The sequence below is a fragment of the Triturus cristatus genome, chromosome 8 (assembly GCF_964204655.1).
Source record: "Triturus cristatus chromosome 8, aTriCri1.1, whole genome shotgun sequence".
In the NCBI taxonomy this organism is placed as follows: Eukaryota; Metazoa; Chordata; class Amphibia; order Caudata; family Salamandridae; genus Triturus; species Triturus cristatus.
Window position 1 is genome coordinate 1,182,397,968 of NC_140591.1, and position 22,841 is coordinate 1,182,420,808.

At 47.6% G+C, this 22,841-nt stretch overlaps 1 protein-coding gene across 1 annotated transcript in view; it reads right to left on the reverse strand.

The window, feature by feature from the left end:
- Nucleotides 1-22,841, reverse strand: part of TUBGCP5 (tubulin gamma complex component 5) — a 394,755-nt gene that overhangs the window by 340,336 nt on the left and 31,578 nt on the right. Inside the window, exons 2-3 of the mRNA XM_085622861.1 lie at nt 15,855-15,908; nt 15,656-15,764 (exon numbers count right to left, since the gene is read on the reverse strand). Of these exons, the coding sequence (XP_085478987.1) occupies nt 15,656-15,764; nt 15,855-15,908 (163 nt within the window). The remainder of the gene's footprint in view (nt 1-15,655; nt 15,765-15,854; nt 15,909-22,841) is intronic.

Genomic DNA, 22,841 nt, shown 5'->3' on the forward strand with positions numbered 1-22,841 from the left:
GCGTATCGTGGGGGTATCTGTATTCCCCCCCTAGTGGACACCGATATTGCTTTGTCCCCCTGACCCTTGATGGTTCCTTGCGACTTTTGGAATAACCGAATATAGACGTTCCTCTCCCGTGACCCCCCCCCCCGACCTATCAGTACTCCTTTCTCCCGATAGCTATTTGAAGGTCTGAAGTAGAGTCCCCCGGATGTAGCCTGACCCACATCTTTTGCCCTTACGCCTCGCCTTTTGTTTTTATTTGTTATTTATGTTAAACCTATGTATCCTGCTTCCCTAGGACTATCCGGAGCCATGTACGGGGCTGGGCCCCGGGAGTCGACTACTGCCTTAACATCTGTATGATCCTGTTTGAATCTAGCGGCCGGCCCTGGTGGTTGTAGGCCCATGCTTGTAATTGACTTATTGTTCAATAAAATTTTCAAAAAAAAAGGTATGGATGAGGCGCAGCCCTGCCCACGGGAGGGTACCCCTGAGTGGTAAATTAAGTCATAACAAGGAAGGGAGGCCGATGTTTATGTACAAATGGCATGAGTATACTCGTAAGGATGCAACGTTGCCGCTCCCAGTAGATGGGACCTTTGATGTCGACAAATTGGTCTATTTATGAAAGTGTATGTGGGAATTGGTAAAGAAGAAAATACAATTATTACAATTTAATGTTAACAAATGGGAAACATAAGCTAGACAAAAGCATACTAAGGAAATATTAAAGACCAAAAGAACTAAGGCTAGGGTGTATGATTAGGTTAAACGGAAAGAAACGGGAGAAGAAATGTTCAACAAATAGCTCTGAAACAGGAACAGGAACGGATGTTCACAGTACAGAAAGTGATACCTACTGCTCCATTGCAGGAGGAGGACAGTGTGGTCTAGGATTTAGTAGAATGTGGAGGCTGGGGTAGACTACCTCCGTACTAGCACAAAGAGAGTGACAAGCATATGCAGAAAGACAAGCAAAGTGATGAGGAGGATGACTCAAAAATGTCTAGGAACCGCTCCATGATGCATCAGGCTGTGAGGATGTTGAACAATGATATGCGGAGGGAATGGAAAGTTTTTAGAGCCAAATTTCCAAATGAAGAAAAATACGGTCTGTCCCTGCCCCCAGATCATAAAGAAATAGGTAGGTATGCGTTAGGTGCACATATAGTTTTAACATCTGAATTGAAGATTTTACCGATTTTCCATAAATGGTTTTTATATCTCTCTTCTGTTTATCAAGATTTTAATAACGGCACAAGGGAAGGGATAGAGGCAATACCACAGATGTCTCCCTTGAGAGAAGTACCAGAGTTTGATGCCACCAGGGCTCTGTACCACGTCTATGTCCCCTGGACTAAGTCAGAATTTTTGTCATTTTCCAAAGATTACCCAGATATTAGAGAATACCATGAGGAGTGGTATGCTAGGATGGAGAAGATATTGAGGTTTAGGAAGTTAACATTCAATGATACTGAACAAATGTTCTCGTGCATTTTACCCCCAATATTTGGCGAAAGTGTATATATGAGGACAAGTCGGACCCTGAACTAAATTGGGAAGATATACAACACATGCAGAATGTTGGAGATGCAGAAACAGGCAAAGTATCTAAAATAACATCACATCAGGCTTACCATGAAAATTATTGCTAAGGACACAACATACAATACCCCATAATAGGTTGAATTGGCAAAAATTGAGAAAAGACGAGAATATCTCCACTTTGAAAAAGTTTTACAGATCATATGGCATGGATGTATCAGATGTGGTAACTCAGCAGGCATTTATCAAGCTGCCTTGTAAATGGTTTAAAGGATGAGATCAAGAAATGCATCAATATGTATAAATATATCTGGGGAGTTAAGCCCCGTACTGAAGTTCTGACTATTGCACAATATTGTGAAGACAAGCAGGCCCAGGAGCAGGCATCTAAAGATAAAAAATAGAAAGAATTGAAGAGTAAGTTGTTATTACAACAATTGCAATGAAGAGGTGGATGCAGCCCATATCGTGGTTACAGGGGTGGAGGACAAGGATATTCTGCGCCCCCCAATAGGCGTCAAGGTGTCCCCATCGATAATGGATGTCACCAAAGCAAGCCTACCAACCATTGCATACAGGAGTGCCCTCATTTACAGGGTGGTCAGAAGAGTAGGTCAGTACAGAGGGGAAAACCACAAAGGGGAGAAGGAAATGGCAAAAATAGACACTTAAAATCACACTAGAATGATCAAAAACACAGATTACTCAGATTACATATTTGATTGCATGGGTAATTATTTTGATAAGAAACAGATGGTCACAGTTCTGCTACCAGACTGGGACTTTGTTGAATAGAGGGGCCCGTTAGGGGATGGGGAAATGGTGACTATTCCAGTAGATCCCAATGGGCCATACATTGTGTCTACATGCAAGGGGGAACAATCAAATTCTTGGTAGATACTGAAGAAATCAAATAGATTGAGCCCACATACACCCCTCACTGGTAAGTATAACACATCTGTGGGATTTTCAAATGTCCCCATAAAGAGTCTTTTTCTGCATCTTTGACCTATACTGTAGGGCCCATTACAGATAAACACTGCTTTTTATTAACAGCCAAATGCCCTTTAAATTAATTGGGGGATAGATCTATTGAGGAAATGGCATTCTAACATTAAATGTACCACTGATGGTGTTTACTTAGAATGCTCTGAGGATACACCTCCTCAACAGGCATAAGTAACAAGAACAAAGACAGCATGCTACTTCTCTGTTACGATTTAAAGAATGCTTTCTTTTCCATACTTTTGTATGAAGATTCACAATATCGCTTCAGTTTCAAGGTTCAGTTTCACATTCCAGAAAAAGAGCCATTGTTTTACAAGAATTCCACAAGGCTACACAGGAAATCCTTCCATTTACTCACAAGCACTTAAAACATAGTTATACTGTTTTGACCCTACACCACTGTCATACAGTATATTGACGATATTATGATTGCCAGCACCTCTGAAGATGCATGTATTACAGATACTGTGGATATAATGAATTTCCAAGCACAACATTGACAAAGCGTTTCCTCAGGAGGTTGCCTATTTGGGATACCTCCTGTCGAAAGGGCGGAGAAGCCTGGACCCTCAGAAGAATACAAACAATATTGCAACTACATCCTCCACAAAAACAACAGCAGGTGCATGCATTTCTAGAAATGGCAGGATATTGCAGACAATGGATTCTAAAGTTTTCACTAATATCTAAGCCCATGTTACAATTGACAACAAAAGATACTTCAATACCACTGCCTTGGTCAGATGTTCATCAGCATAGTTTTGAGACAATAGACAGCCCCTTTGTAATGCCCCTGCATTACGCGTGCCTGATTATACAAAGGACTTCCACCTATTTGTGCATGAAGAGGATGGGTGTGCCTCGGGGTTGTTACACAGTATCAGGGAGAGAAGAAGAGACCATGGGCATATTTTTCCATGTAATCTTGATACTTTAGCCGCCACGGTTTAAAAGCAAGAGAGATTTTGACATTGGGACATCCTGTCCATCTAGATGTGCCACATTCTGTAGACCGCTTATTAAACAGGACACAGACACAACATCTGACCAAAGGAAGGCTAATTCATTATGAACTGTGTTTATTTAGCCCACATGTCACAATACACAGATGTAACATACTCAACCCAGCGACCCCACTGCCAGTCTTGGCAGAAAAGGACACTACCAAATACAACTGTATTACCAACAGAGAAACACAGAGCCGTAGAGATTTGGAGGATACTGCCATGGAAGAATGAGATGGAGATCTATGGGTGGACGGTTCATGTTTTAAGTTAAAAGATGGCACCACAACCACAGCATAGGCCATAACAACAATTCAGATAATAGTAGAAACATGTAGGATGACAAAATTATCTGCCCAAGCTGCAGAACCGATAGCTCTCACAAGAGCGTGTTAATTGGATATGGGTTTGACTATTAATATTTATAGTGACAGCCAGTATGCTTTCGGTGTTGCCCACAACTTCTGGGAATTATGGGCCAAAAGAGGATTTCTCACGTCTCAAAAATTCAGCATGTGCCATTGATTGTATGACTTCTGAACGCATTGTTTCTATCAGTTCAGGTTGCTATTGTGAAATGCAATACCCACAGGAAAATAGTGGATGATGTAGGAAAGGGAAAAACATTTGCAGATAAGGTGGCAAAAGAAAAGCACAGAATATTTCATCACTGACCTATGTGGTTAAGTCAATTGGGCAACTCAAGGACATTACAGAATATGATTTTATTGAAAGAGATACAGCCGATTTACAAAAACAAGCTACACAAGAAGAATTGCAGAAATGAAAGAATCAAGGTATCTGGGTAAATGAATGCTGTAAAGACAAAACACGTACTAGGTATATTTTACCAGTCAGGGTGGTATACCCTAGGACGTTGATGATGCATGGACCCTCACATATATGGCGAGATGGCTTAATAAATAGCATGAAACTGTTTTGGGAAGGCAACAATATAAGAAAAATTGTAGACAGAATTTATAAAAGCTGCATGGTATGTGCTCAACATTACATAATGCAGGAAAGGGAATACCAACAGGACATTTTGCACCAGCAAAAGCGTTGTTTGAGCACCTCCAGATAGATTTTGCCCAACTACCCGCACCTAATAAGTTCAGGAATATGTTGATTGAGGGGTGCCTTTTTAGATAATGAAAAGAGGGCTATTGAACGAATAAGTATGATGCACAGACTACGGCTAAATGTTTATTGAAAGAACTATTTCCTTGTTTTGGTATGTCCAGGATAATTTCCGGTGATAATGGTGTTCATTTCGTCAATAAAGTAATGCAGTGGGTGAACAAGGCAATTGGTATTCAACAAAAATAGCACTGCATTTATCACCCACAGGCAACGGGCACTATGGAACGTCGGAAGGGCATACTATAAACAAAAATATGTGCTGCATCCACATTGACTTGGGTCGATGCTTTGCCCATAGTCCTAGTGAGTATGCGTACTACACCGGACACCCACCCCGCCTCAGTCCACATGAAATTGTGACTGGAAGGCCACTAACTTGTTGAGGAGGTACCCAGATCTGTGTTCACCACTTAAGTGAGTGACACTCTGGTCTAGGACTATTGTATTGAACTAATAAAGCATATTTCTGATGTTAACAAACAAGACCTGATATTAACCAACAAAAGCCCAGTCAGGCTGTCAGTCTCAAGCAGGAACTGGTTTGCTAACATTCTTGAATGCCACAAGAAGGACAGTTGCCAGCATACACTATCCAAAAAGCCATTTTGAGATCTGGAAGAGGTAGAGTTGCCACAAAGTGATCCTCCGCTCCTTAAATCTGTAGGGTTGGCAAGCATAGGCAGCACAGGAGCTGTGCAAGTCTTATTTGCACAAACCTTTAAAAGCTTGTGAAACAAAAGTCTACTTTGCAGAAACAGGTAGAGTATCGGCAGCAGCAGAGCAAGCCTACCTACAAAACAAGTACTCCACTGGCAGAGGCTAAATAGAAAATCCTGAGAGGCGAACGGTGTGCAAAGCAATCAAATGACCCTGTGCCATAACCCTGTGCCATAATTCAACACTTTAGCCAGGCCTGGTGTTTATCCCAAACACTTTGCAAGCTGGAATTTTAAAGGCCATGCTAATAACATAAACAAGCATTTGCAATGCAACAGGTCTTCCATTTGTGAAAGTTCGAGCTATTGTAGTTGTAAATTACAATATATTTTACTTATGTTTATAGAGTGGATGTATGTGTTGTACACTGGAAATAGGTGGGTTGGATTAAAATTGTTAGTTGTGGAATTGTGTGGCGTGAAACAGTGTGGTCTGGAGTGGATTTATGTAATGGAATTATGTGGAAAAGTGTATAGTGGAATTATGTGGGTAGTAACTATGTGTTACTGACTGTAATGAAATTATGTAGAGTGAGATTGTGTGCCATGGAGTGTAATTATGTGGATTGGTATTTTGTGTTGTGGAGTGGTATGTAGTGGAGTGGTGTGCTGTTGAATTTTGTGGGAAGATGTGCAACTTTGTGTTGTGTTAAGAGGAATCAGACTGTACCTATAGCACACCTTTTTTTTGTCCATTAAAAACATGCGTTGCGGAACTGAGCTGGTAACACTATTACATTGCCTCTCAAATAGAATAGATCTTCGTCAATGTGAAGGTTCAAGCTATTCCATCAATTAAAGTCAACACTGGCTTTTAAGCATCCTTTACATTTGCAGTTTAAACAATTGCATTTCTTTGAGGTAACTGTCCCTTCCTTGATCCACAGCACAGGGGACCCCAAAGGCCTACAAGTTCCAGACTGCTAAGTGCTGTTGGTAGTGTAGCCAGGCCTGGTTGAAAGGCACCCAAATGACACAGGTCATATGAACAGCCGACTCTATACACCCTGATACTATTTATGTATAAGTGCAGAGTATCCAAGTGCCCTGAAGCAGCCAAAATGCTCAACGTTGGTGCTATTTAAAAACACACAAATAAACCACGTTCAGCTGCAGTCTTCAATAAGCAATATCAGAACAATCCTCTACTCTGCACCTGCTGACCTGAATGGTATACAGTTGTAATAACTTTTGCATTTGTTCATTTCCTCCTTCCATAATAAAGAGCATTCAAAATAATTGTTAAACATGTAAGCTGAAATATCTCATAAGTAAGTAGTTTGTTAAGTCCTGTTAGCAACTTTGCATTGTGAGACAAATAAATCACAAAACATTGAAATGAATGGGAGGAAATGAAATTTGAGAAAGCCACCAGGTACAGTAGCAAAATAACAATGAAATAAAAAAAGCTAAATTCATAATGCCCCACATAAAACTTTATATGTGCCCCATGAACATGCACGTGACAAAGAATAAACAAAATATTCTCAATTTAACGCAGGCTACGCAGTGCATTATAGGTGGACAGAAGCAACAATACAGTGAATTAAAATAAAACAGCAACCTGAAATGTTTTGACTACCTTGGAGGTGCACGCAGCATCAGCAATAAATAGAACTTTGGAAAAACACCGGGATGTGGGATAAGCTGGCAGAATGATGTGCTGGTTTGTGACATAGTAGCCGGCCTCAGGGTTGTAGGCGCCCACTTGTGTATGTCAACACGTGTCATCAGATGTTAAATACATTATTTTTAAAAAAACTTTGGAAAAACAGACCCACACATATTTTTCTTTCCTGATTAGGTACATAGCAGCAACTTCCACATCAACCCCAGAACTACGGGAGAAGGCCCTGCCAGCATGCAACTGGAACAACAAGTTGCTGCTGCAAAGTGCTTGTAAAGAACTGCAGAGGAGGGGGGGGGGGAAGGGGGGGGGGGAAGAGGAGACCACCCTTGAGGGCCAACTTGGAAAACAAAGCACCCACAGATATTTAGTGTTGTGCTAAATTGTGCATCCCTAGCAAGTTCCCCAGCTTATCCAATTCGGGAGTTTTCCGACTGGATCTGAAGATTGCTGGAATGGAGGTGTTGCAGAATTGTCGAGGGTTGAATGAATCCTACGTAATTATTTTTTTTGCAATGGTATATAGCGCTGACAAGAACTGAAGGCATCAGAGCACTTTGCTGCTGTGCTAAATCACTCAGTAAAATCCAGCAAAGTGAGAGCGCTAGGTGGCGCTAGCCAAGATGGCCGCGCCGAGGTAGAGCTCTGCGATGCCTGACCCCTCGCATCCGTCCTGATCCTGTTGCTGCTGTCCTGGGCGCACTCCACTTCCCGATATCTGCTGCGGAGCCGTAACCCTACCCCCGCCGCAACTTTGGGCCGTGTCCGAGCCTTGGGGACTGAGTTCTGCCGCCTGAGAGCGGCACCGTTGCTGAGGCGCGCTTTCGGCCGGTTCTTCGGCCGGCGGCGCCTGCTACGAGCGCCCGCGGCGTCACACGAGGGACGTGGGCCGCTGTCTGCTGGCGACTGGACTGAGGCGGGAGACGCCCGCGGAGACGAACTTCGGCTTGGGGCGCGCTGCGGGTGAGTCGGGGGGGGGGGCGACGGCTCCTAAGCGCCTCCCCGGACCACCCCGGCCGCGGGGCCCCGATCGGCGGGCAGGCCGGCCCGGGTGCTGAGAGCCTATGTGACCGGGCCCGGCTTGGTGATTGCCGCCTCCTTGCGCGTCGTAGCGCCTTGGCCTGCGGGCCGGTGTGTCCCCCGGGGGACTGCCCTCCTCTGCCCCTCCTGCTCTGCATGCAAGGTGGGGATTTGCTGCTGGCGGGGTGGAAGCTTGGCCCTTCCTGGATCTCCCGACGGGGGAGCTACGCTGGACTGTTCTGCCTGGTGCCATTTGTTCGGCACTGTTGCTGAGGGGACCCCCCCCTGCCCCTTCCCCCTCGTCCTCCTCGCCCGGCGAGGCTGCCCACGGAGCTGTGTCAGGGCTGGAAAGGGGCGCCCTGCGACATCTGCGTCCCGGGAAGGATCGAGCTGTGGGCCCCGAGCTGGGGAATAGCGGAGCTCCGAGCTGCAGGACTGCCCCGACGGACTGAGGCCGTGGACGGCGCTGGTGTGGCCCGAGTGTCGCAGCTAGCCTGGGGGCCGTCTCCCGGACTTGCCCGCAGCGCGGGGCCAGTGGCGGGGCGGTGCTGGTCCGGACCCTGGTTCGGGGGGTGAGCCGTGTGGACCCACCATGGGCAAGGAAAAAGGCCCAAGGCAGCCGGCGGCATCCCACCAAACGAAGATTGACCGCTACGCGACCCCCGACCCCCCGGGGGCCGGCGGGGGGGAGGCGCCCGCCCCCAACAACGACTTGGCCACCATCCTCCACGCAATCGATGCATCTCGCACCTCTCTGGAAGGGATGGTTGGGGAGGTGAAGGTTGATGTCGCGCTTCTGCGGCAGGATCTCCGCAACGCCACGGCCCGCATCACGGAGGCAGAATCGCGGATCTCCGCGACGGAGGACGACATCCATCAATTGCAGGACCAGGTCCGGGAGCTCACGACCCACTCCAAGGAACTGCACAGGCGGGCGGAGGATGCCGAAAATCGCGCCCGCCGCAACAACCTTCGCCTGGTGGGCTTTCCGGAGGGGATCGAGTCGGGCCGGGCCGACGACTTCCTAGAGGCCTGGTTTAAATCCTGGATGCCGGCGGGCAGCTTGTCTACCTGGTTCGTAGTGGAGAGGGCACATCGGTCGCTGGCGTCCAGGCCTCCGGTGGGGGCCCCTCCACGCCCCTTTATTCTTCGGATCCTTAACTTCCGGGACAGAGATACCATTCTGCGGGAGGCTCGGGTGAGTGGCAAACTGGCATATAACAACCACACCATTATGATTTTCCCAGATTACACCCGGGAGGTCCAGGAGCAACGCCGCTCATATACGGAGGTGAAGCAAAAGCTGCGCTCCCTGGGCCTTCAGTACCAACTCCAGTTCCCGGCCCGCCTCCGACTTGTCTTTCAGGGTAAGACGCTGTTCTTCGACACCCCCAGGGCGGCCTGGACATGGCTTAACGAGGAGAGGCCCCTGCGACAGCTGGACGGGGGGCAGTCCGTTGCGGGCCCCGGGTGCCCTGTGGTGGCTGGGTCCCAGCGGCCGCGGCGCGGGAAGGGCACACGCTCCCGGCAGCGGCGAGGTGCCGCGGTCACCAAGGTCCGGTCTGCGAGCGCTTCTGGCAGACCAATGAGAGACTCTTCCGCCTCTTCCGAAGCCTCCTCCCGGGCGGCCGGGGGATCCCGGCGCCGAGCATCGCCTGGGCCGGACGGGTCTCCGACCCCCCTCATCACGCGCATTGACTCATCGGACCTTTCCCGCAGTCCCGCTATATGACTTTCTCCTTGTTTCTTGCAGTTGCGGGGAAGGTGACTGCCTTGCCCGAGGGCGGGGTGGGGGGCTCCACCATATTGTGCCTCCCAGTGCCAGCCCAGGTCAGAACAATGTCATCCGTACTTCAGGAGGGGTCCACTACGCTCTTTATACCCGAGCACCTGAGCTTGGGGTCTTGTGACTGTTAGTTTGGTTCGGGCGACAGATGCTTCTGGTTTCGAAGTGTAGGGGGTGGGGGGTTGGGGTTTGGTGTTTGCTTGGGGTCTCTCTTTATGAGACTGTTTTGTTTGGGTTTGAATTGTTATTTGCTGAGCCTCTCACACAGCGCTGCGCGGCGCCCGGCGTCGTGTCCCTTCATCCCGCTCTTCCTGTGCACTCTACTGCCGCTCACCTTTAGCCACCGTCTGACCACTTCCCCTGGTGGAGCCCAATGGTCCCTCCGGGGCATGCGCGCTCCGTGCCCCATCCCGCTGGCGCCCGGGTCCACGGGTGTCCCCCCGGCGCTCCCTGCCTGCCCCCTTCCCGGCGCGCTTCTTTCTCACTGCTGCCATGGCTGATTTAGCTCCCAAAGCCCAGGTGCGCATCCTGTCCTGGAATGTGAATGGCCTGCTGGACTGGCTTAAGCGCACTGTCGCTCTCAAATACGCCCAGCGCGTGGGTGCTGACGTGATCCTGCTTCAGGAAACCCACCTCCTTGGTGAGAACTGTCCCTTTCTGGCGCGCTTCGGATACGACCGGGTGTGGCACTCCGGGTTCTCGTGCGGGTCGCGTGGGGTTGCGGTCCTCCTGCGCCGTTCCTTTCCCTTTGTGTTGGCCCGGGTGGTCCACGACTCCCAGGGGAGGGGGGTTGCGGTTACCGGCACGCTTGAAGGCCGACCACTCAGCCTCTTGTCACTCTATGTGCCGCCCACGGGGCTGTCCTCTGCCTTAGCTCTGGCTGCGTCCTGGCTAGCGACTTTTCCGCCCGGCACTGTTGTCATTGGAGGGGACTTCAACGCCGTTTCGGCCCCGCACCTCGACTCTTCGGGCCCGGTCTCGGACTCCCGCGCGGCGCGGGCGAGGCAGCTGGCCGGGTGGGCGGAAGCTCAGGGACTCTGCGACGCGTAGCGGCTCTGGCACCCACACACGCGACAATACACACACACACCTCAGCCGCCCACCACTCTCAGGCACGCATCGACGCGATCTTTGTCCCCCCGGCCGACTGCCCGGGTATCCAAGACGTCCGTATCCTTCCCCGGGGGATATCCGATCATTCTCCGCTTTTATTGGGCTTGGGCCCCCCGCCTCACGGGGCTCGCCAAATGTGGCGCTTCAATGCATGGTTCCTGCAGGACAAAACGCTCTGTAAAGAAGTGGGATCCGCGCTGGCCCTCTATTTTGGCGACAATGACGGATCGGTCTCCTCGGCGGGCACCCTCTGGGAGGCATGTAAGGCCACGGTTAGGGGGGTTGCCAAGGCGCAGGTGGTGAAACATCGCCAGGCACGGCTGCAGCGGCTCACGGCCTGTGAGGCTCAGGCGCTGCGTCTGGAACAATCGGTTTCTGACTCCGGGGATCCGGCCGAGACCCGGCAGCTGCGGCTCCTACGCGAGGAGATTCGTCAGCGGTCGCTTGACGCGGCTAAACTTCTCTGGCAATCCTCGGTGGCGCGGGTATATGGCTGGGGCGACAAAAATGGGGCGCTCCTGCACCGGCTGGCCACTTACCCCAGGGCTTCGCGCATCATCCCGGTGGTGACCGACTCGGGGGGCACGCTTCAGTCCTCGTCTGTGGCTATAGCAGACGCTTTCGCTCAGTACTACTCACAACTCTACCGGGCACGAGCATCGGATCTGCCTTTGGCGTCATTGCTCACCGCTGGTAATTTACGCCTTCCCCGGCTGCGGCCCAGTGATTGGGAGAGTCTGGAGGTTCCCATCTCTCCTGAAGAGATCGGAGACGCGATAGGGCGCACGTCCGCCGGGAAAACCCCTGGTCCGGACGGGTTCCCACAGGAATTTTATGCCACTTACAAGGAACACTTGGTTCCGCGGCTGGGTGCCCTATATGCGGAGGCGATTGAAAGAGGTTCCTTCCCCCCGGAGGCTGACATTGCCACGATTGTGGTCCTGCCTAAATCCACTCCACCGCCCAGGGAAAGGTCGGCCTACCGGCCGATCTCTCTGATCAATACCGATATCAAACTGTATGCGGCGGTTCTGGCCCAGCGGCTACGGCCCCTCCTGTCGTGCCTGGTGCACCCGGATCAATGCGGCTTTATGCCGGATCGGGGCACCCGCCACTGCCTCCGCCGCCTCCACGTGGCTCTGGCACACCGCCATCGCATATCTCCCTACCTCACTCTCCTGCTCGCCGACTTCGAGAAAGCCTTCGATTCGGTGGGATGGCCCTACCTGTTCGACGTATTAGCCCATATGGGCTTCGGTCCCAAGTTTGTTGGGATGGTGCGGGTTCTGTACGTGCGCCCTCGCGCTAGAGTGTTGGTTAACGGGGCTCTGTCGAGAGCGTTCCCGATCGGTCGGGGCACGCGGCAGGGGTGCCCACTCTCACCCCTTCTTTTTGCGCTCGCAATGGAGCCCCTTGCTGCCCTAATCAGAGCGGACTCTCTCATTCGGGGGTGGGAATGGCCGGGCCTTGAGGCGGACAAGATCACCCTTTATGCGGACGACGTTCTGCTGTACCTTGGTGACCCAGCGCATTCGGGCCCTCGAGCTCTCCATATCTTGGGCCGCTTTGCCCGCGCCTCTGGCCTCCGCCTCAATTCGCACAAGTCGGTCCTCGTACCCCTTCACCCCTCCCGGGAATGCTTCGACTGGCAGACCACGATTCCCCTCCGCCGGCTGTCTTTCAAGTATCTGGGTCTCCCTCCTCCCGGAATTGAGCTGGGCGCTCAACGTGGCCCCTTTGGTCAAGAGAGCCAAGGCAGACCTTACTCGGTGGCACTCTCTCCCGCTGAACCCGCTGGGGAGAGTGGCGCTCTACAAAATGATGATCCTCCCCCGGTTTCTGTATGTTTTGCAGAACACTCCGGTGTCCTTTCCGAGGTCGTGGTTTCGCGAGTTGGACGGGATGGCCACCAGGTTCCTCTGGGGTGGGAAGAGGCCACGGTTGGCCTTGCCAATCTGCCGCCTCCCCACCTTTGACGGGGGGCTGGGCATGACCAACCTCTACCTTTACTACCTGGCCACCCGGCTTCTGGTCATTCATGACTGGTTTGGGGGGGGATGGTCCGATCCGGCCTACAGGGTGGAACTGGAGGCCTTGGGTCTCCCCAGTGTTCAGGACCGCATGTACGGCGCCCCGATTCCCACCTCCTGCCCCGACATCACCAGGGCGGTCTTCCTGGCTTGGCGGGCAGCACTCCGCCACACCGGATGGACCGGGAAGCTGACGCGCGCCACCCCTCTCTGGCATGGGACATGGTTACGGGAGGTTGCGGGGTTGGAGGGTTTTGAGCCGTGGGACTTGCTCGGCATCTCCCAGTTGGGAGATGTATGGCGGGGGGGACGCATGTGCTCATATTCGGAACTGCAGGCGCGCTTTTCTCTCCACCCGTCCCAATTCTATAGGTACCTTCAATTGAGACACGCCATACGGGCCCACACCCCGCTTGACATCCGGCTGCCGGATCATAGCCCCCCGGAGGCTCCGGTCCTGATGGGTAACCTAGGAAGGGGAGGCATATCCAGAATATATCGTTCCCTTGTTAACAATACCCCTGTGCCCCAGGAGGGTCTGAAGGAGCGATGGGAGGAATGGGTGGGTCCCCTGGACGAGATCGATTGGCGGGAAGCCCTTATGGCTCCCAGGCTAGTGACGGCATCCGCCAAACTGAGACTCATTCAAATCTACTATCTGCGCACGGCCTACCTTACACCAGCGCGCCTACGCCGCGCGGGCCTCTCCACCGACGCAGCTTGCCCTCGTTGTAGCTTTGACCCGGCTGACTTCCTCCACATGGTATGGTCCTGCCCGGAACTGGAGGGGTATTGGCGTGGTATAGAGACTGACTTGACGGAGGTCCTGGGGTGGGAGGTACCGCACGACCCCAAACACATCCTACTGGGTATCACTGACGGCCTGGACGGCACGCGCGCTGAAAAAGTGTTTCTCATGACAGCGTTAATGGTGGCAAAAAGGGACATTGCGGCAGCCTGGAAACAGCCGCAGCCGCCTAGTCTGACCAGGTGGAGCGCGGGGGTGGACTGGTGTGCGGCGCAGGAGCGGACTCTTTACCAAGCTCGGGGCTGCCACAAAAAGTATCGCAGGGTTTGGGGGAAATGGTTAGGGAATGTATTGTGATTGGTGGGGTGGGGTGGGGCGGAAGGGGGAGGTGGTTCGGGGGTGGGGGGGGCGGTAAAGGGGGTTGATTCCCAGATGGGACTAATGTATAAGGCTGGTCTGAAAGGCTCACTGTTTTTTGTTGCACAAGAAAACAATAAAAACTTGTTTATCAAAAAAAAATCCAGCAAAGTGCACAGAAATAGTTGCAACAGGAGTCAGCCTGAGTCAGTGATACTCCTTGGCCACTTTCGAATGACACTAGCTGATGACAGTTTCCTACTATGGGTTTTCTCAGCGCTCTCTCAGCTGGCAGAAAAGTGTCTCAACTCTGCCACGGCAGGAACCGAGTAGCCGGAGCAGGAACATCGGCGGCAGCTTAGATGGAGCTGTACGATGCAAGTGCACTCTGTCACCTTGAAATCCAGCTGTCACTGTAGATCTAACAGCTTTGTAAGATAAGCGGGCAAACTGGTACGGTTTGGCATTATAAAATGTGTTCGATTTCATACCAAAGAGACAAATAATAGCATGCTGTAAGCATATTTGCAAAGTAGGCAGGGATTAAACTAACAGAGTAGGAACGCGTGATGAAATTTGCTTGGAGCTTTTCTAGCAATTGCTCTGCTTTTCGTAATGACTGCTGAAATTGTCATAGAATCATTCTGATGAACATGATTTCTAGATGAATAATGTATAGTAAATAACCATAAGGAGTAAAATATCAGCTATTGTGTGTGTGGCTCCGAGCTCCAAAAACCAAGGCGGCGCTATGTATTCACTATTCCCCATGCAGATAAGAGATCGTCTGACAGGGATGCCTGACTCTTAACACTTCCTATCTAAAAGAGTATAACTTATTAGCAAGATGAGTGAGAGACACCTGCCTGCACTACTTACTTTCCCTATAGGGGCTGTGGAGGCTGCCAGGTGTGCCCCCCAAACAAAGCAGGGAACACACCAGTGCAACACTCCTCCGAGCCCGCCGACATCTTTCCATGCTCTACAGCAGCATCCCTACCCCATGCCCCACACCCACTCGCTCAGAGCAAGGAGTAGAATTGTCCCTGGAATCCACAATCCACATGCAGAAAAGATTTCTGTAATTCTAGGCCCTTGTGGTTATTAACCATTCTGGTGACAACTCCTTACTGAATGCTAGATTGTACTAATTTAATTGACTTTGCAAGGGCTGAAAGGGCGAGTAAAGGCAATTGTTTTCAAGCCTATAACGGCTGGCTGCACACACTTTTCAGTAGGAGGCAGCTAACCCACTTATCTGTATGCCCTGGTAACCCAACACACTTGCTACATAACAGAGGGACTCTTCAAACCACTTTCACAAAAGATCTTGGATATACTCATTGTATGACCGAAACTGCTAACAGCAATGATACAGCAAGATGTAGGAGAAGATACAATGCACTTTTGGGTCTGGCTAATAACAATACTAGAATACAATGTCACACTGTCATTCATTTATATCTTCCCTCTCACCTGGGGAAATTTTATCCATAAGAATCTTCACAAAAAAATTTCCACCACCATCGTGAGAAATTGGTTGAGATGAAACAGTTAAAAAAGTATGTTTTACCTTTGTGCCCTGAACACTGGGAAGTGGCAAGCTGAGAAATTCTTCAGTCAGTCTCTTCCAACTTTCCGCTTTACTGATATCCGAGTGAATTATCAACTTTTCATATATCCTGGGAAAACACAAACAATACAATAACTGCAAACGCTTAAAAAGGACCTACTAGCTACTTTGCTAAAACCAGGCATGAAGAAAAACTCACCCTTCGATTGTTCTCTCTAAGCTGTGACTGTTCACATCAAGGAACCGGTGGTATCTAAAATATATATATATATATTCACAAGATGTTAAATCACATTAAATGCAACATATGCGAAACCTCAAAATAATTGGCAGGGAAACAAGATAAAAACAAAATTTTCATTTTATGCAATCTTATTCAGGAAAGAAGTACCACCAACAGGGAAAGTGCTACAATGAATTTGATTCACTGAATTGACTTAAGGCAGAGGTCGCCAACAGATAGCTTGGGAGCAACTAGTAACTTGCCAGTACCTTGGAAGTAGCTCCCTGAAGTGCAGCCAGGCACAGTACTTAATTCAGAGAGTGTACTCTAGCCATATTGAAGAAGGTCACTTTGTAAAAAAAGACAAGATGCTCTTTGATTGTGTTAACCCTGAATAGAATGTACATAATTGATAGAAAACATGTATTATGAAAAACTGATACGCTGATATTTCAAAACAAAATGATTGAAAATATAAAACATATTTAAACTGCTCTGTGAATGATAGTTCATACCGAGTTGTGGAAACGAACAGCATGTAGTATTTCTTTTGTGCCAGTGGGCACTTACTGTTGTGACTCTAATGTTATTAGTATTTTATTTTAATAACGCTCTGCCCGACACTGCTGTTAGTATCCTCATTTTATGCATTAGGGTGGTCGATGTTCTACTACAATATTTGATTTTAAATATTATACAGAAAAAATATTCTATTCAGAATATAGACTACCACAATATATTGAAAAGTATGTATGTAAAGGGAAGTATAATTGTATTTGCTTTCTCAACTCAAATCTTGAAGGAATATAAATCCAGTATAGTGACACACATCTGGGTGGACACAAAAAGTAATCCGGCAAATGTGTACCCACTATTGTAATGGTCTCTAATGTGCTGACTACTGCAATAATTCTGAAAGTCATCAATAGCTCTGGACTATTTCTATTGTTCAAACTTAACTGGTCATAGAAACGGTTGGAGATCCCTGATTTAAGAGCATAGACCTAAACAAATGGGTGGAGAGAGAACACACTAAAGAGCCTCAGAGCAAGAATCAAGGAAAACTTGATATGCGTTTCAATGTTCTTATTGAGGGTTTCCAATGAAACAACACAGAGTTTCATGCATCAAGCACTGTCACATCTTTACAGTGCTGGATGATTATGAAACTTTTTTATGTATCGTAGTTTTTCCCCGCCAAATTAATATATAATTCACAAAAATACTTGACGGAAATACTTACTCCAAATTAATATATCAGATCTAATAGAAATGGCAACTGGAAAAGTTTAAAACATGACTAAGGGCCTTATTTAGTGTTTGGCAGATGGGATACTCTGTCATAAAATGGCTGATATCCCGTCCGCCATATTACAAATGTCACGGCCTATAATACACTGGTAATATAGCAGAGGAATATTTACAACATTTGTGACGAAGTATTACATCCGCCAATCACTAAATAAGGCTCAAAATGTCTAAAAATATAACACTATATTTTCCATCATTTTCCGCATTTAGTTTCACTGTGGAGCAATTCCAGTAAACACTAGAGAGTTTTGACAACCTCACGAGAGATGCTGTGTACAAAGTTACTCAAGTTACCTCCCCAGGAGTCTGGTTAACACCACCGCAAAGGAAGATCTTTTGAAATGGGTATAGCTGTAACAAATGGCCCGATGAAAACTCCACCGATGTTAGGGAGGGAAAGGAGGGTTAATCATTAATAACGTGAAGATGTTGTTCCACTAACAGTTACACTAACGGTTCTGGATTCATTCTTAGTGATGGAGTGGTGGAACTCTGTATTCTAAAGCAAACTGAAAAAGAGCAATCATGGCCGTCAAGAGGTCTGAGAGAGACAATCTGTTTTGTGGGGTGTAGTTGCAGCGGCAGTCGTTTCTTGCAACTTTTACAATCCAGTGCCTCATACTTAAAGGTTTCACAGGCATGCCCTGGCCACGTGGCACATGCCCAAACAGCACCCATTTGACAATTCCTGGCCTCTTCCCCATGCTGCCTGAGGGGGAAGTGCTTCTCACTTACACCTTAAAGTTTAGAATGTGGCTGTTCAGGGCCAGAGGGGAGGGAAAAGCCAGAGAGAGCTCCCATCATGGCCGCACTTTCCAGCATCTTGAAATAGTTTTAGCTCCTGTTGCAGGGGCCCATGTAAGGCTTTTACCTTAGGATATCTAAGCCTTTCATCATTCTTTGGCATATAAAATGAGTTTAAGCAAGACCGGAAATTAACTCCTGAGTGTCAGAACTTACCTGTACACCCAACGTGGTTTTGGTTGACCCCTCAGCTCAGCATTTCAATAGCTAGAACAAAGTGTACATATTTGGGGAAGCTTCTGTGTATGGGTTTGCAGTGCAGGCGTTTTCTGGCTTTTAGTCATTTGATGGGAGTTTGGTTTGAGTCAACTTGCACCCACAAATAGATCTTAGGATGTTTTCAACTGCAACACTGGTTGGCAACACCTTATTGCTGGTGGATTTCTGGCTTGCAACAGTTTCTTCAGCTGTTCTTATACCTTTCAAGCATACTCTTTTGATATTTAGTTAGGTGTTCTTCATTATTTGATTCAATTGCTAACCAGTGCTTCGTTTTGAAGTGTTTACTTTTGCTCATCAGTCTGAGACCAGTCTCTGGTCTGCACTTTTGGGTCTTCTCATCCCTACTGCCCAAAAGTGGGGAGGCTTTGTGTTTTCATTGATATGAACTGATCTCTATTATCTGAGATTCCTTCATATGTACTCAACATAATGTAAGTGCCTATCAGCAGAATGGTGGTGTTAAAATTAGCTCATTATTGTTGTAATATGCACTATTGTAAGTCATGTGGGCTTAATAATTTCGCGATGGACATCTGAAAATGCTGTATAACATTATGATGCCAGTTATGGTTAATTTAGAAAATACGAATAAAGATATTTAAACCAAAAAAAAAATGAACTGATATCTATTATATACTTTATTACTGTACATTTTATTTGGTCTGTCATCGCCTATCTTGTCTCCTCTAACTCCAATTCAGTTTAATCAGATCTTAGCCCTAGCTAAGGGAGAACATTCCAAAATTGAAAAAGCTGACTCCCGGTAGCACACCGTATTTAGTGGCAACCAATTAAGTTTGTTTAAGGAATGCAAGAAGGCATTTGGAGTAACAGAAGGGTAACATTTTTGTTATTTTTAACTGTTTCACTAGCAGTCACTGGGAGTTGGATCCTTCAAATCAGGACGCCAAAAACGTATTGCGGAAACCTCATAGTTTCGTAGCTAACTGTAAAAACTCAGCACAGATCCACTGCACAACACTAAAAGAGGTATATGACACAGTGAGACACTGTCCTGTTGGTCAACAACTTATAGCCCTGTCCACAGAGGATAACAGTTTTCCATTACTGATACTTGGCTCTCCTTGGCTAGCTAGGCATGGACATCAAATCAATTCTTACAGACAATGAGAGAGGGGCTATATATATTAGAACAACCAGGTAGCTCACAACCATGGACGAACAGAGGTGATTATAAACGGATACTCCAGAAACCTCTGAGTTTCCACTGAAATAATGAAAAAAGAGAAAGCACCAGGTGTTTTGAAAATACTCAACCTAACACTAGAAGATATTGTGTAGTAGATTGCTGAGATAGTGACTGCTGTACAACAGTGGCGAGAGTGAAGGAGCCTTGTCAGCATGATCACAGGCAAAAGACTGGCAGTTTAGTGACCTCCTATGTCCCTTAATCCCAAACCCTTGTGTGGTTGTGTGCAGGTGCCTGCCTGTTCCGAACTGGGGGACACTGCACTCTCCTGATATAAAGAACAGATTTAACAGACTATGGTCCCCAGTGCTGAAGGACTACATAAGGACAGTGTCTCTGCGTAAGTCAGGAGAACACAGAGCCGAGTGGAACTGCTCGAGCTGCAAAAATAAAAGGGGGTGGCAGAAAGGTGATGCTGCAGGAAGTGGTGATGACTGCTTACCACTTTGAGCACCCTCACAAAGACTTACTTGAGGCAATATAAGGTTTAGGTACAAATCTAGAAAACAAAATAGATTTGATATACATTGAAGTGCACTTGTTCCAGGTTACCTAAGGAAAGTAGCACCACAGGAGACTGAAGCTGCAGTAGGACATATGGCTTAAAGTGTAAAGCACTATTGAAGAATTGTTAGACACTATGAGGAAGATGGGTTTAGGATTCTGAAAGGTAATTCCAAAGCAACAATCTGAGGACCGTGGGATGTACTGAAAAGGTTGAAAGCCTGTTTGCAAAGCTCTTCCCAGAGAAATAGATATACAAATATTTGTAAAGAATTATTGCATTAAGAAAGGTGAAGATAAACAGTTTCCAGTCAGTTGTTTATTTTCACCTCTCTTCATACATTAATTCAGCATGCATATTTTCCCCACATATGACCTGTGTGTGAAATTGGGCCGTTGGTTGAGGAACAGCCACAATCCTTGCCAGGGTGAACTACAAAAAGTCACTAAGTTATCCTGTTCATAACCCTCTAGTAGCTTATCACAAAAAGCAGTCCGGCTTAACTGAGAGGCAATGTGTGAACAAAATCAAGCAGAAAGCATGCATTATATCCCTGTTGCTTTTTGACATACTGCAGGCTCAAACAATTAGGAGAAGCAGGTATTTAGTATTGCATGTCTCATTTCCGTGACTCAAAGCAAATGGCTGATTGGACACAGGGTTCCCTTGGCAACCTCCTTCTCAGGACTCTGGTTTGCAAGACAGATAATAATACACACTTAGATGTATAACTCAAAAGGAAACTGGCAGCTGCCCCAGGCCTAATACTGTATAGCCTACACTCCTGTGCCACAGGAGTATAGACTGGCACTGGAGTCTAATGACCTCCTGCACCCCTGTCAATTGGGCTTCAGGCCGAACCTGAGCACTGAAACTGCTCTCCTTGAGATAGCGGAGCATATTATATGTACATTGGATATATGCGGTGAGGCAGTGCGGATTCTGTTAGATCTATCAGTGGCCTTTGATATGGCTCCACACTCTATCCCCCTTCGTTGTCTTCAGAACATTGGACTGAAGGGCTCTGCGCTGAGCTGGATAAACTCATGTTTAGGAAACAAAAGGGCAAGAAATTAGGACCCCCTCCTTTTTATCAGGCACTAAGACTATAACAGTAGGGGCCCCACAGGGTTCTGCACTTAGTCCCATTTTGTTTAATATCTACCTTACTCATCTTACTTACCTGGTTGAATCCTTTGGAGCCAAGATAATCTTGTATGTGGACAGCACTCAGCAGTTCTTCTTTAATAAAGGTGAAGATATTGCCCTGGTTATATCAGGCCATGCCTGGCTGCAGGATTCTCTTGGATGGAGCAGACCCAGCTGATATGCAATGCTGATAAGATGGAAATCCTCTTCTTTGACGTGGACGCAACCCGTGACAGATTGGCTTGCTGGCCAGTGGCAGCCCCCACTTTGCTCTTGCAAACAGATGTGCTTAAGAACTTAGGGGTCAAGTTTGATAATCAGCTCTTATTCCAGCTTAAGTCAAGTCGGTCGTAGGGATTTGTTCTGGTCTCCTCCGCGTCTTGAAATGGTTTTTATTTCTTCTATCTGTACCTGCCAGGGAAACAGTTATTCAGGCCCTTATCATATCTAGTTTGGATTACACAAATGTTCTGTACCTTGGACTTGCAGACTAGGTAATCCAAAGGCGTCAAGTGGTTCAAAATGCAGCTGCACGTATACTTCTCAATCTTCCTTTGAGAATGCAGGTTTCTCTACTTCTCCACTCTTTGCACTGGCTCCCGGTAAGGAAATGGACTTTGTTTAAGACTCTTGTTCTTACTTATAGAGCCATACATTAGATAGGTTCGAGATATCTGGCAACCAGAATTCACTTCTACCTTCCTGCTTGGAGGCTCTGGTGCTCTAATATGGCCGTAGCTAGGGTTCTAAGGATCCATCGTTCAAGGACAGGTGGCCGTTTTTTTTCCTTTCTGGGTCCTTTTGCGTGGAATAAACTTCCTCTAGACCTCCATCTTGCAAGGTCAGAACAGATCTTTAAGAAGAAGTTGAAAACATGGCGTTCTGCCCAGCTGTAAGTGCTTACCCGAGAAGATTAGCCCAGGGACACTACTCAGAGCATCTGTGCATTGTACAAATCCCATTCATCATCTTCATCATCATCATTATTCATTCCGATGCGGATCTCAGAGCACCTAAGAAATGAGAGCTAGCTGTCAAGTCATCTTCAAGAAGGACAAGTAACTAGGTGTCATCAATTTACATCATTAGCTTGACATATTTGGAGAGGATCAACGTGGAAATAGAACTCACATATAAACTCAAAGGTTGGGGCAATAAAGCTGAACCTTGTGGTACCCTATGTGTTGGAGATACCTCAGAGGCAACAGAGGGAAGAGCTCGACTGCGATCCTTAACATAACATATATTTGTAAAGTGCAGCCTCACCCATGAACCTCTTGGCAGTGGAATAACAGATGTTTATTGTTACTCAACTCAATTATTTTAATTGTATCTACCTCTGAAGGATGAATGGCTGAATGGACCTTGCATATTTCAAACCGATGACCAGATGGTCAAACACAGATACCTGGAATGGATGCATTGGTCCGCTAACCTACCAGATCCCAAGATGAGTAGGAAAACCAGGCCAGGCTTTTTCCCAGATTTTTGCTGCTTTCAGCACTCTAGAAAGATATTGTGTACACTGCCAATCACAGCTGACAAATCCAACAATATCAGAGCGTTGGCTTTCCATTCTAAGACCATCAAGTACCGCTAGGTGCACTGACTCTGGGCCACAGGCAGAGGGAAAAATCAATTTCCCTTTTATTGCCTTGCCAGTTGCCACATGGACTTCTAAGAAGTTATCTGCAGAAAATGAGGGAGTTATAGGACACACATTTGTCATTATTGTTGTGTCTTATGCAATACTGAGGATACA